We start from the raw sequence: 16,115 nt of genomic DNA on the forward strand, positions 1-16,115 counted from the left end.
TATTAAAAGCTTGGATTTCTTCCTTTGAAACCTACCCATTCATATCCTTTTACTACTTATCAAGTAGAGAATAGCTTGTATTTTTATAATTCTGGATCAGTTCTACATATATCTTAGAAAGAGACCTTGGGGGCAGCTAGGTGGCACAGTGGATAGAGCACCAGCCCTGGAGTCAGGAGGACCTGAGTTCAAATCTGCCTCAGACACTTACTAGCTGTATGACCCTGGGCAGGTCCCTTAACCCCAAATGCCTCCAAAAAAAAAAAAACAAAACCCAAAAAAAAGAAAGAAAAAGAAAAGAAAAAGAAATGAGACCTTGATCAGAGAAACTTGCTGCAAAGTTCTCTTCCCCCCACCCCAATTTGCTTCTCTAATTTTAGCTGAATTGGTTGTTCATAAATTTCTTAATTTTATGTAATTAAAATTGTCCATTTTCCTTCCTGTGAAGCTCTAGTTTGGTTATGAACTTCTCCTCCATCTATAGATATGATAAGTCATTACTTTCTTGCTCCCTTAATTTATCATATCACTCTTTATGTCTAAGACATATACCCATTTGTAACTTATTTTGGTTTATGATGTGAGATGTTGGTCTTTACCTAGTTTTTTCCAGCTGGTTTTCCAGTTTTCCCAAGCTTCTGTTAAACAGTTGGTTTTTATTTAAATTGCTGGGGTCTTTCAGTTTATCAAATGCTATGCTACTCTGCTTGTTTGTCTGTGTACCTAACCTGTTTTAATGATCTCTATTTCTTAATCAGTATCAAGTTGTTTTGATACTGCTTTGCTGTATAGTTTGAGATTTGATAGTGCTAGACCCCCTTCTTTCCCACTTTTATCCACAAATTTCCTTGATATTCTTAATCTTTTGTTCCTCCAGGTGAATTTTATTCTTAATTTTTCAAGCTCTACATAAAGTAATCTTACTTTGACAGTTTGATTGGTTAAGGCACTGAATAAATTAATTTAGGATATATTGTCATTTTTTTATGTTGGCTTGGTCTACCCAGGAGCAATGGATATTTCCCCAATTATTTAAATGTTTTCATTTGTGTAAACAGTGTTTTGTACATATAGTTTTGGCATGTGTCCTGGCAGTAAAATCCCAAGGTTTTTATACTTTTTGTAATTATTTTAAATGGAATTTCTTTTTCTATTTTTCTTCCTGCTGGATTTTGTTGGTAATGTATGAAATGTTAATAATTTATGGGGATTTATTTTATGTCTTGCAACTTTGATAAAATTGTTAATTGTTTTGATTAGCTTTTTTAGTTGTCTCTTTAGGGTTCTCCAAGTAAGCCATCATATCTTCTGCAAAAATTTTGTTTTTTCTTTGCTCACGCTTAGTCTTGAAATTTCTTTTTCTTGTCTTATATCTAATTTCTAGCACTATTCTGAAGAGCAATAATGATCATGGACATCCTTATTTTACCACTGATCTGACTGGAAAGGCTTCTAGATAATCACCATTACAGATAATGCTGGCTCTTGCTTTTAGATAAATATTACCTGCCACATTAATTAAAGTTCCATTTATCTCTATGTCTTCTAAGGTTTTTTTTTTAAAACAGGAATAGGTATTGTATCTTGTCAAAAATCTTTTCCTATATCTATTGATCATACACAATTTGCTGTTCTTGTTGTATGGTCAATTCTGTTTACAGTTTTCCTGATATTGAACCATTTCTGCATTTCTGGTATAAATCCAATTGGGCAACAGTGCATAATCTTTATGATATGTTGTAGTTTTCTTGCTAATATTTAACATTTTTTGGGGGAGATCAATATTCATTAGGGATATCTCTATATTGTTTGCTTTCTCTTGCTTGACTCTCTCTAGTTTAGATATCAGGACCATATTTGTGTCACAGAAGGAATGTGGCAAGGCTTCTTTCCTTTCCTAGTTACTCAAAACAGTTTATGTAATATTATAATTAATTGTTCTTAAAATAAGAATTTGCTTGCAAATCCATTTGGTCCTAGGGTATTTTTCTTTGGAATTTCATTCATAATTTATTCAATGTCTTTCTTTAGTATTGGGTTAAGTCATTTATTTCTTGTTCTGTTAATCTGGGCAATTAGTATTTTTATAAATATGCATATATTTCATTTAGATTGCCTATATTATTGGCAAATAACTAGGTGAAATAGTTCCTAACAATTTATTTCTTCTTAGCTGGTTGTGAACTTACCTTTTCATTTCTGATACCTGTAATTTGCTTTTCTTCTTTCTTTCTTTCCTTTTTTTCCCTAACAAATTAGTAATGGTTTGTGTACTCTGATGCTTAAAAAAGTGCCAAGATTTATTTTTTATTTCAATGTTTTTTCGCTTTCATTTTTAATTTTTTCCTTGATTTTCAAGGTTTCTATTTTGGTTTGGTAATTCAATGGGCTTTTTGCTTTCAAATTTAATCTTTTTTATTTTCATGACTTCTATTTTGGTGTTTAATTGGAGTTTTTAATTTGCTGATTTTCTAGCTTTTTTTCCCCTTTAGCTGCATGACCAATATCTATTCTTTTCTTTTATTGCTGAAAGTATTTAGAGATATAAATCTTCCCCAAGGGTTGTTTTGACTGAATCCCCTAAATTTTGGTATGTTGTCTCATTGTTGTCACTATCTTTAATGAAATTAATGATTTTTTTCTGATACATTTTTTTTGCCAACCTATTCTTTACAATTTCTCAAATTAATTTTTAATCATTTTCAGTGGCCCTTTACTGAATATAATTTTTATTGCACTGTGGTTCATAATAGATGTGTTTGCTATTTTTACTTTTCTATATTTGTTTGCAAAGTTTTTATGCCCAACTACACAGTCAATTTTTGTGAAGGCATTATGCACAGTGAGAAATACACACGCACACACACACACACACACACACACACACACACACACACTCCTTTTTATTTCCTTTCTATTCCCATTCAATAGTCTCCAGGTCTATTGTAAATTACTTTTCTAAAATTCTACTCAGGTTTTTCACTTTTTTTGCTTTAGATTTATCTAGGTCTGAGGAATAAATTAAGATACCCCACTATTATAATCTCACTATTTCTCCCTATAACTCATTTAATTTTTCCTTTAAGTATTTAGATTCTCTGCTATTTGGTGCATATATATTTAGGATTGACAATAATTCATCATCTAGGTCTGTTTCTCTTCTAATTAAGTCTATTTTTGCTGTTGCTTAGTCTAAGATCATGGTTACTTTGTTGTTGTTGTTGTTGTTGTTTAATCATTTTCAGCCATGTCCAACTCTTCATGACCTCTTTTGGGGTTTTCTTGGCAAAGATATTGGAGTGGTTTGCCATTCCTTCTCCAGCTCATTTAACAGATGAGAAAACTAGGCAAACAGGGTTAAGTTACTTGCCCAGGGTCACACAGCTAGTAAATGTCTAAGGCCTGATTTGAACTCATTTTCCTGATTGTGGGCATGACACTATCCACTGTGCGACCTAATTACCCAATCTACCCTTGCCTTTTTAACTTTTGCTGAAGCATGTTAGATTTTGCTCCAGCTCTTCATTTGAACGCTGTGTGTCTTTTGTCTTTCAAATGTTTTTCGTGGAGACAACATATTGTTGGATTCCATTTTCTAATCTATTCTGCTATCCTCTTCCATTTTATGGGTGAGTTCATACTATTTACAGTCACAGTTATGATTGTTAATTGTGAATTTCCATCCATTCTATTCTTTTATATTTTTCCTTCTCTTTGCTTTTTGCCCCTTCTTTAAAAAGAACATGAGTGTGGTGACAGAGTGTGAGCAAATTCAGCACAAGGTTTGTTCTAGGTTTAGTGTAATCTGCTTCTGCTCACCTATCTCTCTTCTCTTTCCTTTGCCCAGGGCCCAATAATTAATTCTTATCCCTTCTTTTAAGTTCCTCCTTGAAATCAATCCTTCTTAGTTAGAACTTATTTTTATTGGGGCAGCTAGGTGGCACAGTGGATAGAGCACCAGCCCTGAAGTCAGGAGTACCTGAGTTCAAATCAGGCCTCAGACCAAACACTTGACACTTACTAGCTGTGTGATCCTGGGCAAGTCACTTAACCCCAATTGCCTAAAAAACAAAAACAAACAAAAAAAAAGAACTTATTTTTATTTACTAATCCATCCCTTAATCTAACATAAATAATTTATCCTTATTTAGTCTTTTATGATTTTTCTCTCACATTTACCTTTTTGTTTCTCTTGCGTCTCAAGTTTTATTTCAAAGTTTCTAGATAACTCTGGTCTTTTCATTAGGAGTGCCTGGAAACCCTCTGTTTCATTAAAGACCCATTTTACTCCTTGCAGGATTACTCTCAGTTTTTCTGGGCAAGTTATTATTGGTTTAAGCCTATATTTTTGCCTTCTCGAATACCATATTCCAAGATCTCTGCTTCTTTATGTGATGGCTGCCAAATCTTGTGTGATCCTGCCTATGGCTCCTTGGTACTTGAATTCTTTCTTTCTGGCTCCTTGTAATGTATTTTTCCTTAGATTTGGAAGCTCTGTATTTTGGCTACAATGTTTCTGGGAGTTTTCTTTTCAGAGTTTTTTTCTGGAGGTGACTGACAAAAAAGACCCAAAGAAGTCTGTTCTTTTCTATTTCCATCTACTGTCTAGTTCCAAGAGATCTAGGGAGTTTTCTTTTTATGATCTCTTGAAATTTGGTGTCTAGGCCCTTTTTTGGTCATTGCTTTGAGAGAGTCAATTGATTTTTAAATTTTCTCCCTTTGTTCTATTTTGCAGGTCAGTTATTTTTTTCCTATGTGATACCTTACATTTTCTTCTATATTTCTTTTGACTTTGAATATTTCTTGTTGTCTCACAGAGTCATTAGCTTTTATTTGGTCCATTCTAAACTTCTGAGAGTTTGTTTCCTGGGTAAGATTTTATACTTCTTGTTCCAAGCTGTTACTTCTTTTTCCAAATCTTCTCCCCTCATTTTGTTGATATTAAAGTGAGGACTACAGAGGTTGAATGACTTGCCCAAGGTAATTTTTTCCCCAATTTTTTCCTCTAGTGTTCACATTTGATTTTTAAAACCACTTAATAATCACTATCTTTTATGAGTTTTGTTTTGTCTTAAATTGTTGCTGCATTTCTTCTATGAATTCTAGTGGAACTTGTGTCCAAGCTGAATTTTTCTTTGAAATTGCTTGTAGACCTTTTGGAATCATTCTCTTCTTCTAAGTTTGTGTCTTGAGAAACCCTAGCATCATAATAGTTCTTTATGGTGGGATTTTAAAAAAATTCACTCATTCTTCCAGCTTATTTCCAGACTTTGAACTTTATGTTAGAACTTTGCCCTTTCACTTGTGGAGGGAACATCTGGGCTGAGCTTATCTCATCCTGGGTCCTTTTGCTGCTTTCCTGGGGTACCGAACGTTACAGTATTCTAGAATCTCAATGACAGGTCAGGCTTTGTATCTCTAAGCTTTTGATGATCCCAAACTCTTGTGATTGTTAAAAGTGGATTTTTAATAGCTAAAAGTGGTCTGTTAAGAGTTGACATAAGGGGCAGCTAGGTGGTGCAGTGGATAGAGCACTGGCCCTGGAGTCAGGAGGACCTGAGTTCAAATCTGGCCTCAGACACATAACACTCATTAGCTGTGTGACCCTGGACAAGTCATTTAACCCCATTGCCTAGGTCCCTCACCCCCCAAAAATAAATAATAAAATAAATTTAAAAAAAAGAGTTGATATAACTAACTCTATTTTGTTCTATATTCATCATTTTGCCTCAGCATGTACTGTAGGATCAGCTCACAACATACTGATTTCTTTTAATATCTCCTTTATGGTTCTAATTGATACAAAAAAAGGTTTTATCATTGAAAAGCAATATTTTCACAGCCCACAGTCTGTTCCTTTTCTTTTTCTTGTCTCACAAGGTACAAGTGATTCTCTTTGATCTAGTGTGAATGGCTATGTTTAACAAGGACATACTTTTTAAACTAGTGATGGGCATCCTCTTTTGTTGTAACAAGTATACCTTTCCTTTCTACATGATTAACCTGCTTTGTAACAAGCATGTCTCCTTTCTGCCTCAGGTAAAGAATGATTACATGAATTACTTCCTGAATTATAAGAACCTCACATGTCTAGAGCACATTTCACTCTGAATGAATAAACTGCAATTTTTCCTATCTGTCTTATGTTGGATTATTGGCAGTAGTTAGCTAGCAAATATAAAGAAAACTCATGCAACATGATTTAGGGAAAAGTCTGATCACCGCCTTCATGGTCTGAGCTCTACAGATTCCTGACCTGAGTTTGGGAATGCACCATCCTCCTGTGGGCTTGCCTTTGGTTAGATGTTTCTGTTAGACTGCTGTTATACTCAGCCACTTTCATACACTTGGAAAGCTCTGCTGGTTCAGAGCAACAGAAATGTCGGCTCCCTTTTGCTCTGGCACTCCTACCCTGGTTATGACCCTGAAGGCTTCAGATCATGATGGAGGCTGGAAATGAGACACTGTTATACTCTTGGATCTATGCCACACAGCCATTATTTGCTTCTGAATTTGCTCTTCACTCAGCATACAGACTCAGGCCCACACCTGCTATTCATCCCAGAACATTACCCTTAGGTGCAGGTTCCCCTCCTCATTCTGTTCTAGATCTGCAACCTGAAACTGTGCATTAAATGACAGAGCTGCCAGCAGGCACCTGTTCCTGCATCCTGCAGAAAGTTGGAGTCCTCCTAAGGGGGTCTGGGTCCTCTAATTTCCTTGGTGCCCAGCCTCGGCCTTCTGGAATGTCCCACATGGCATGCCTTTGGCCAGACTTCCCTCCCCAGGGTCTACAGACCTGTCTATTTTCTCAGATTAGAAATCTGACATACTGTCACTTTTCTTTGAATTTCCAATTAGGACTTGGTATGTGCATTTTCTAGGTCTTTGTGGAGGAGATATTTGGAGGAGTTCAGCAGTTCTTCTTCTTGCCACTTCGTCATCTTGGCCCTGCCAGGTACTTTTTCAAGACTACTTTGTGAGAAGTTCTTTTATTAAGATCCAAGTAAGGAAGGGATTTAAATAAAAGTAGACTACCAGCAGTCAAGGTTAGCATAGTTTTGGCTCATATTATGGTAAAGTTGGAAAAGGCTTTAATCAGCTAAATGACAGCATGACGTAGAAGGATAAAGTGACAGAAGTAAATGGTGTTTATACTTGAGAACATGAGAGAAAATAAGGAAAACCTAGGCATGCATTAGGATTAGGGTGGGAGATATGAAGACCCTTATGGATCATCCAGTCTAATTCTCTCCTTTTAGAGAAGAAAAATAGATCTGAAGAGGAAAAATGACTTGGCCATGCCCAGACAGAAAATCAATGGAAGAGCTGGAAGTAGAATAGCAATATACTGGGCTCTTTCTGCTGTGCCTTGATCATGGCTTCTCCTGGTGAGGAAAATGAATACATTTGGCCTGTATGGGCTACACTGAGTGCTTACCTGTAGAATGAGGGTTTGGAGATTTGAAAAGCCCAACAACTCCTTTTCCATGGAATCCACCGGCTCGAAGCAGCAGGGTACTGGTTTTGGTGTTTTTCCAGCAGACAACAGGCAGGCGATTTTGCCGATAGCAGCGAGCCACTCTTGGTAAGCTACTGTCCTGGACAGCTTGAGGTACCACTAAAAGCCCTGGGTAGCTTCAGTTCCATAGTGAGGGAGGAAAGTAGGAAGGGACAGGGAAGTAGAGTGAGAGGGAAAGGAAGAGGGATTGAGAGTAAAGAGCAGAAAGGGAAGAAAGGAGAGAAGAGCAAGAGGGAAAAGGGAGGAAAAGATAGAGGGGGGAAGGAGAGGGAGAGAGAGAGGGAGGGAGGGAGAGAGAGAGAATGAGAATGAATATCAGACTGGTTGTTCAAAGCTCCAGAAAATCTTATTTTTAGGAGAGGATCACAATTTAAATGGCAACATGTGCAATCTCTTGGGGGAGTAGATTGGTTTATGTCAACAATTTGTTCCCTTCATTTATTTCTGTGATGAATTTTGAAATGGGAAACTTTTTTTTTTAATATACAGGACACTTTCAATGACAACTGCATCCCTTAGCGGCACAAGTTCTGCTTTTAGAGGACTCTGAAAGCAAAGCTGACTGGTGAAAAGTTTGACTGGTGAAAAGCCTGCAGTTTGAACCTGTTTTTTCCCCTTGTACTGTGTTCTTAATTTAGCTCTGCTTTTCCTCAACTTGAAATAAAGATTGTAAAGATTAATGGTTTGGTGTCCGGTTTATGAGAATGACATGTCACAGTGCCAACAGCAGACTGGATCATTGAAAACAAAACAAAGGTTTTAGCACCAGGATATATGATTGCCTGAGATGGCTAAAGGATTAAAAATGAAAAACAAATCATTGCTGGTACTAGGACAATATGTTCACATGTCAAAGTGTGTTTAAATATTTTATTAACACTGCATAGTGATACTTATTTTAAAAACAGATTAGCTAAAAATTGCAGGATATGATGCAGGAAGAACAGAAAAACAGATGAGCATCTTATTTTACAATTCAGTGAGTGTAAAAAGATGGGCAGGTTTCAAGGAATTTAATATACTTCCTTCTATGAGTCAATTTAGAAACTCAACCCCAAGGAGATTTCACACTCACCACTATCCTCCTTTCTCTAGTCTATGGGCAGCTCAGCTCTGATGCTGATGAGGAAGGCTCCTATTTAGATATGCTGTTTACCTCCTTCAACAAAGGAAGATGCAAAAATCATTTCTCAAGCTTCTAAGCTCATGTTGGAAAGCATTTTGAAGGTTGGGTACGACAGGTAGCCTTATTCTGGATTTCTAATATGTAGTAACATCTCATTTATTCAGATTAACTGTGGGAGAATCCATTTCCCAACTGTTTAAAAAGCCCCAAATTATTGATAAAACCATATACTACATGTAACCCAATGGACCATGGACTCAGAGCTGGAAGGGCCATCTAACCATGCCATCTCTCTAATTCTTCAGATATGAAAGTGAAGACCACAGAGGCTGAATGACTTGCTCCAGGTAAGTGGACAGTGACAGAGCCAGGATTTGAATCCAGGTCCTTTGATTGTACACCTAGGACTCTCTCCACTATTCTTTAAAGTCCAGGTCAAATACCATCTCCTCCACGAATGAGGATCTGAACCACCTTCCTTTCCAGAAAGGAGTGGATCTTGGATCTCTGTTCTACTTCCATACAGTTTTCATGTTCTATTTTAGATTACAGTCGTTTGTATTTGTGTCTTATTCACTTAACTCTACTTTCCTTGAGGGGTAAGAGCATATTTTATTTATCTTTGTGTCTTTATGCTGGCTATGTGACTATGTTCAGGTCACTCAGTGTCTTGTGCAACTCCTGAAGACTATAAAAGAGAACTCCTAATGTGCATTGACAGAGGAAGTTTCCATTCCTGAAGCTCCCTAGCCAGTTAAATTATAAGTCTGGAATAACAAAAAAGCCAACATAAAACTCAACACACACAGCCCTCGAATAGAGTAGAAGGAAGTGAGGAGAGCAGCTTCAAACACTGGTTAGGAAGCATGGTTAAGTTCAGGTTTTGGCTTTGTGTGGACAGTGGGCTGCAGCCAGTTTGCTCCCTTTGTTCCATTAAGAAATTTCAACTCATCTTGCTTCCACCTCACTCTATGCCCTCTATGGGGCTTCTCATTCCCTCCATTTTTTCCAAGTGAACCATCCTATTTTCTACCATTCCTCATCAAGCAGTGAAATCTTTCTTTTTTTAAAAAATTTAAAACATTTTATTTTTTCTGATTACATGTAAAACCAACTAACATTTATATAAAAATTTTTTGAGTTCCAAACTTTCTCCCTTCCTTCCTCCTTTCCCCTCTCAATGAGAAGGTAAGCAATTTGATATAGGTTATGCATGTGTAGTCATGCAAAACATATTTCCGTATTAGTCACATTGTGAAAGAAAATACAGACCAAAGGAAAAAAAACCCATAAAAAATAAAGAAAATTTAAAAAATAGTGTGCTTTGATCTGCATTCAGACTCTATCGGATATTCTTTCTCTGGAGGTAGATAGCATTTCATCTCAAGTCCTTCAAAATTGTCTTGGATCTCTGTATTGCTGAGAATAGCTAAGTCATTCACAGTTGATCATTATATAATATTGTTATTACTGCATATAATGCTATTTTGATTCTGTTACTTCACTTTGCTTCCCTTCATGTAAGTCTTTCCAGGTTTTTCTAAAGCATCCTGCTCATCATTTCTTATAGTGCAATAGTATTCCATCACAATTATTAACAACTTGTTCAGCAATTTCCCAAGAGATGGGCATCCCCTCAATTTCCAATTCTTTGCCACCACAAAAAGAGCTGCTGTAAGTGTTTTTGTACATAAAGGACCTTTCCTTCTTCTTTTAAAAATTTTTTTTGGGATACAGACCTAGTACTAGTATTGCGGGACCAAAGGGTATACACGGTTTTATAGCTCTTTGGGCATAGTTCCAAATAGCTCTTCAGAATAGCTGGATCAGTTCATAACTCCAGCAACAGTATATTAGTGTCCAGTTATTCCACATCCCCTCCAACCTTTGTTCTTTTCCTTTTCTATCATATTGGACAATCTGATAGGTGTAAGGTGGTGCTTCAGAGTTGTTTTAAATTGCATTTTTCTAATCAACAGTGATTTAGAGCACTTTTTCATATGACTAAAATAGCTTTGATTTCTTCATCTGAAAACTGCCTGTTCATCTCCTTTGACCACTTATCAGTTGTGGAATGATTTGTATTCTCATAAATTTGACTCAGTTCTCCATATATTTGAGAAATGAGGCCTTCATTCGAGAACCCTGCTATAAAATTTCCCCCCTAATTTTCTACTTTCCTTCTAATCTTGGCTGCATTGATTTTGTTCGTGCAAAACTTTTCAGTTTAATGTAATCAAAATCATCCATTTTATATTGTAATGTTCTCACCCCTTGTTCGGTAATAAGTTCTTCCATTATCCATAAATCTGACAGGTAAACTATTTTATGTTCCCCGAATTTGCCTATAGTATCATTCTTTGTGTCTAAATGACACACCCATTTTGACTTTATAGTGGTATAAGTGTGAGATTTTGTTGAAAGTTTTTTCTGCACCTATTGAGATAATCATATGATTTTTGTTAGTTTTATTAGTGAGATGGTAAATTATTCTGACAGTTTTCATAATATTGAACTAGCCCTGCATTTTATTCCTGGTATAAACCCCATTTTGTCATAGTGTATGATCCTTGTGATACAGTGCTGTAATCTCCTTGATAGTATTGTGTATAAATTTTTTCATCAATATTCATTAGGGAAATTGGTTTATAGTTTTTTTTCCCCTCTGTTTTTTCTCTTCCTGGTTTAGGTAAAAGCACTATGTTTGTGTCACAAAAAGAATTTGGTAGGACTCCTTCTTTGCCTACTTTCCCAAATAGTTTATATAATATTGGAATTAACTCTCTTTAAATGTTTGGCAGAATTCACTTGTGAATCTATCTGGTTCTGGCAATTTATTTCTTAGGGAGCTCAATTTCTTTTTCTAAGATGGGGTTATTTAAGTATTCTATTTCCTTTTCTGTTAATCTGGGCAATTTATATTTTTGTAAATATTCATCCACTTCACTTAGATTGTCAGATTTATTGGTATATAATTGGGCAAAACAGCTCCTAATAATTGCCTTAAATTCCTTTTCATTGGCAGTAAATTCATTTTTGATACTGGTACCGTGGTTTTCTTTCTTTTTTTTTTTTAAATCAAATTAACCAATGATTTATGTATTTTACTGTCCCCCCTCCCCCACCATAAAACCAGCTCCTAGTTTTATTATTATTAGTTCAATGGTTTTCTTACTTTCAATTTTACTAGTCTCTCCTTTGATTTTCAGATTTACAATTGGGTGTTTAATTAGGGATTTTAAATTTGTTCTTTTTCTAGCTGCCTGCTCAATTTCATTGATCTGCTCTTTTTCTATTTTATTGATACAAATTTCCCTCTAAATACTGCTCTGGTTATATCCCATAAATTTTAGTATTTTGTCTCATGATTGTCACTTTCCTTAATGAAATTATTGATTGTTTCTATGATTTTTTCTTTGACCCACTTATTCTTTAGCATTAGATTATTTAGTTTCCAATTAATTTTAAATCTATCTTTCCATGGCCCCTTACTGAATGTAATTTTTATTGTATTATGATTTGAAAAGGATGCATTTAATATTTCTGCTCTTCTGCATTTGGCTGTGAGGTTTTTATGCCCTAATACATGCTCAATTTTTGTGCAGGTGCCATATATCTCTGAGAAAAAGGTATATTCCTTTATGGTCCCTTTCAATTTTCTCCAGAGAACTATCATATCTAACTTTTAAAAAATCCTATTCATCTCCTTAACTTCTTCCTTGTTTATTTTGGTGGTTAGATTTATCTAATTCTGAAAGGACAAAGTTGAGGTCCCTCATTTATATAATTTTATTGTCTATTTCCTCCTGTAACTCATTTAATTTTTCCTTTAAGAATTTGGATGTTTGGGGGCAGCGAGGTGGCACAGTGGACACAGCACCAGCCCTGGAGTCAGGAGGACCTGAGTTCAAATCCTGCCTCAGACCTTAACACTTACTAGCTGTGTAACCTTGGGTGAATCACTTAACCCCACTGCTAGCCAAAAAAAAAAAAAGAATTTGGATGCTATACCATTTGGCACATACATGTATGTTTAGTATTGATATTACTTCATTGTCTATGGTACCTTAATGCCAAAAAACCCAGCATGAAGGGAAAGAAAGAGAAATTCCTTTAAAATCATCACAGAATATATAAAATACATGTGAGTCTACCTGCCAAGTCACATGCTAGAACTAAATACAACTACAAACAACTGGTTACAGAAATACAAGCCTAAATAATGGAAAAAATACCAGTTCCTCACAGGTAGGATGAAAATACTACCTAAATTATTTATTCAATGCCATACCAATCAAGATACCAAAGGACTGCTTTACAGAACTAGAAAAAATATTAACAAAATTCACAGAGAGGAAAAAAAAAGGTCGAGAATCTGAAAAGAAATAATGAAAAGAAAATGAAACAAAGAAGACCAGCAATAACTGAAACAATTTGGGACTGATCAAAAAGTAGAAAGACTGGCCAGTGGGATGGATTAGGTATGTAACACACAGAAAGAAATGTTTCTAATACCCTACAATAGTATTTGATAAACACAAGGACTTCAGCTACTATGATAAAGATTCAATATTTGACAAAAACTGCTGGGAAAATTGGATAGCAATATGGAAGAAATTAGATTTAGATCAACCCCTAACACTTCATACAAAGTTAAATTCCAAATATATATTGGACCTAAACATAAAAAAGATCACATTATAAAAGTTTTTGCACAAATAAAGCTGAGATTAAAGGGAAGCAATTAACTGGGAGAAAATCTTAGCAGCAAGTTGCTTGGATAAAGGTTTCATTTCCAAGATATATAAGGAACTGATTCAAATTTATAAGAATATAAGGCAGGGTGTCAAACACAAATAGAAACTAATCCTTGAAATTGTGAATTAACATTATCTATGTTGTATTGTATTTTTATTTATTTACACATTTCACAATCACATTTTTAATCTGGTTCAGGCTGCACTCGGGGAGTTTTGCTGGTATTGGCCAGGAGTTTGATACCTCTGGTCTAAGGTTCTTAGGGGACGAAACCCAGGGAATCTACAAAATACTCCAGTCTATATGACCAAAAATGCTCCAGATCATTATTAATTAAAGAAGTATAAATTAAAGCTCTTCTGAGAATCCACCTAACACCCATCAGGTTAGCAAAGACTGTGAAAAGAAAATGATAAATATTGAAGGAGCTATAGGAAAACACTGATACACTATTGTTGGACCTGTGAGTGAGTACATCCATTAGAAATGCATTCCATTAGAAAGACATGACAGATTTAGGGTACAGAATTTACGTGTATATGTGTATGTGTACGTGTATGTTTATGTGTACTTGTGTGTATACATACACACTCAATTTTTTCCAGTGAAATATGAAGCAAGATTCTCAGCTGAAAAAGTGGAAGGAGGGAGATCCGTGGGGAAGTTTGAGGACGATGAAAAGGTTTGGAAAAGTCACTGTGGTGACTGGGATGGTGAGCCTAAAGTGAGGTGTAAAAGGATTGCTTTGCAGCAGTGAGGGCCCAGGTAACACTATGTGAGATCAATCTGTAGTGGACTCAGCAGTTTCATGACTTCAACCTCATTCTGCAGCATGAGAACAGGAGAAAAGATAGCAGATAGTGAATATAATCCAAGTGTGAGGTTTGGCAGGGCAACATGATAAGAGGGCAAAGGACTCAAGGAGATAGTGCAGAGTTGAACTGAGACAATGCAGAGTTGAACTGACTCACCAGCAGGTCAAGATGAGGAAGGAAGAAGAATGTAGGCAGGGCAAGGAACTGAGGGGTGGAGGGACTGACTGGAGGTTGTGTTGAAAATGAAGAACAGGGTTTGAGGTTTTAAGGCAGAGAGAGAAGTGGAACGACAATAGATAATGAATTCCGGAGTTCATGAATACTGAAGCAGAACACTTGTGGGTGATGGCAACATAAAGGTATGGCTCTCTGTTTTGTTTGAGGCCCTGAGCCACCCTCCATGAGAGATTAAACGTATTCTAATAAAAGCCTTATTAATTTATGCTTTACTACTCCATCTGATCCTTTTGTAAAACTGCTATTAAGGACTGAAACTGATAGCTCTAAGAGTTAGAAAGTTTTTCCCAACATCAAACCTCAATCTGACTCTTTGATGCTTCTAAGCACTGATTCTCGTTTTTGCCCACAATATCAGCACTTCAGATACTTGAAGAATGCTAACATGTCTCTCTCTTAAGTCTTCTCTTCTTCAGGTTAAACAACCTTAGCTCCCTTTACCCAGGCTTTACTCTCCTCCTTGTTAATGCTGTTCCTAAAATGTGGTGCCCTGAACTGAAGAGAACAATTCAGTCAGACCAGTGCACAGTACAGTGAGATAGGCTTAGCCCAGCGCCTGGGCATGTACTCAGACTAAATCCATTCTCATTCTCTCTCTCTCTCCCTCTCCCTCCCTCCCCCTTGTCACTGACTCTCTCTCCTTCCCTTTCTAGCCATCTCTCTTTTTCTTACCTTCCCTCTCTTTCTCTTTCTGTTTTTCCTCCACCCCCAGTGACTGCCTCTCAAAGTCCAAGACTTCATAGCTTTTTCTGACTTCCATTTTGCACCATCAACTCATTGAGCTTGCAGTTCCCTAAAAACATTGTTTCTGTTATCGCTAGGTATGCCTTACCCATTTATGAAACTGATTTTCTTGGACCAAAATGCAAAATCTACCTCTAATAAATTTCCTAACTAGTCCACATTATAGCCTATTGAGAGCTTTTTAAAAATTCAGACTGTTATACCAAATGTTGTTAGTTATCCCACTCAGCTTTGTATTATCCAGACATCTGAGAAGCTTGTCATCAATATCTATATGCAAGTCATTGATAAAAACGTCAAACTATATTGGGCCACGGCCAGATGCTGGGGCCACTTCACTATAAAACTGTCTCAAATTTGACATGAGGACATTAAAGACTGCTCTTTCAGTGTGGGCATTCACTCAACTACTCCTGAACCCACTCACATACACTATTGTCGAACCCCCATCTCTCCATCTTGTCTATAAGAACAGCATGGCGATTTTGTCCCATGTTTTGCTGAAATCAAGGCAGACTATGCCTAAAGCTTTCCCCTGACCTATCAGTCTAATACCAAAATGAAAGTACATAAATAAAATAATGCGCTGTGTTGTCAGATAAGGAAGAGATGACACCAGTCTTGGGGGTGAGGGAAACAGGTAATGATGAAATTAAATTCAGCAAAAAAATTCAGCCATAGATCGTCATAAAAATGCTGTGCCTCTTACAGAGCCCAAATTGAGTCTAATACAAACATTTGATTTTGCATCAAGACCTCAAAGAGCACTAGTGCTAACTATTTCCAAGTTTCCAAGTTGTTTTCGTGAAACTGAACTATTATATGAAAAGGAAATATATGAACAGAAGAGAGGAATTAAGATTACTTTATGAATACAAATTCATGAAGAAAAAGAAAAACATCTGTGGTGAGA

At 36.2% G+C, this 16,115-nt stretch overlaps 1 protein-coding gene across 1 annotated transcript in view; it reads right to left on the reverse strand.

The window, feature by feature from the left end:
- SBF2 (SET binding factor 2) overlaps positions 1 to 16,115 on the reverse strand; it is a 494,333-nt gene that overhangs the window by 61,337 nt on the left and 416,881 nt on the right. The window contains 1 exon segment of the mRNA XM_078148119.1: positions 7,442 to 7,638. Within this exon segment, the coding sequence (XP_078004245.1) occupies positions 7,442 to 7,638 (197 nt within the window).

This window comes from Phascolarctos cinereus, unplaced genomic scaffold (assembly GCF_003287225.1).
Source record: "Phascolarctos cinereus isolate Bilbo 61053 unplaced genomic scaffold, phaCin_HiC Scaffold_9;HRSCAF=440, whole genome shotgun sequence".
Lineage (NCBI taxonomy): Eukaryota > Metazoa > Chordata > Mammalia > Diprotodontia > Phascolarctidae > Phascolarctos > Phascolarctos cinereus.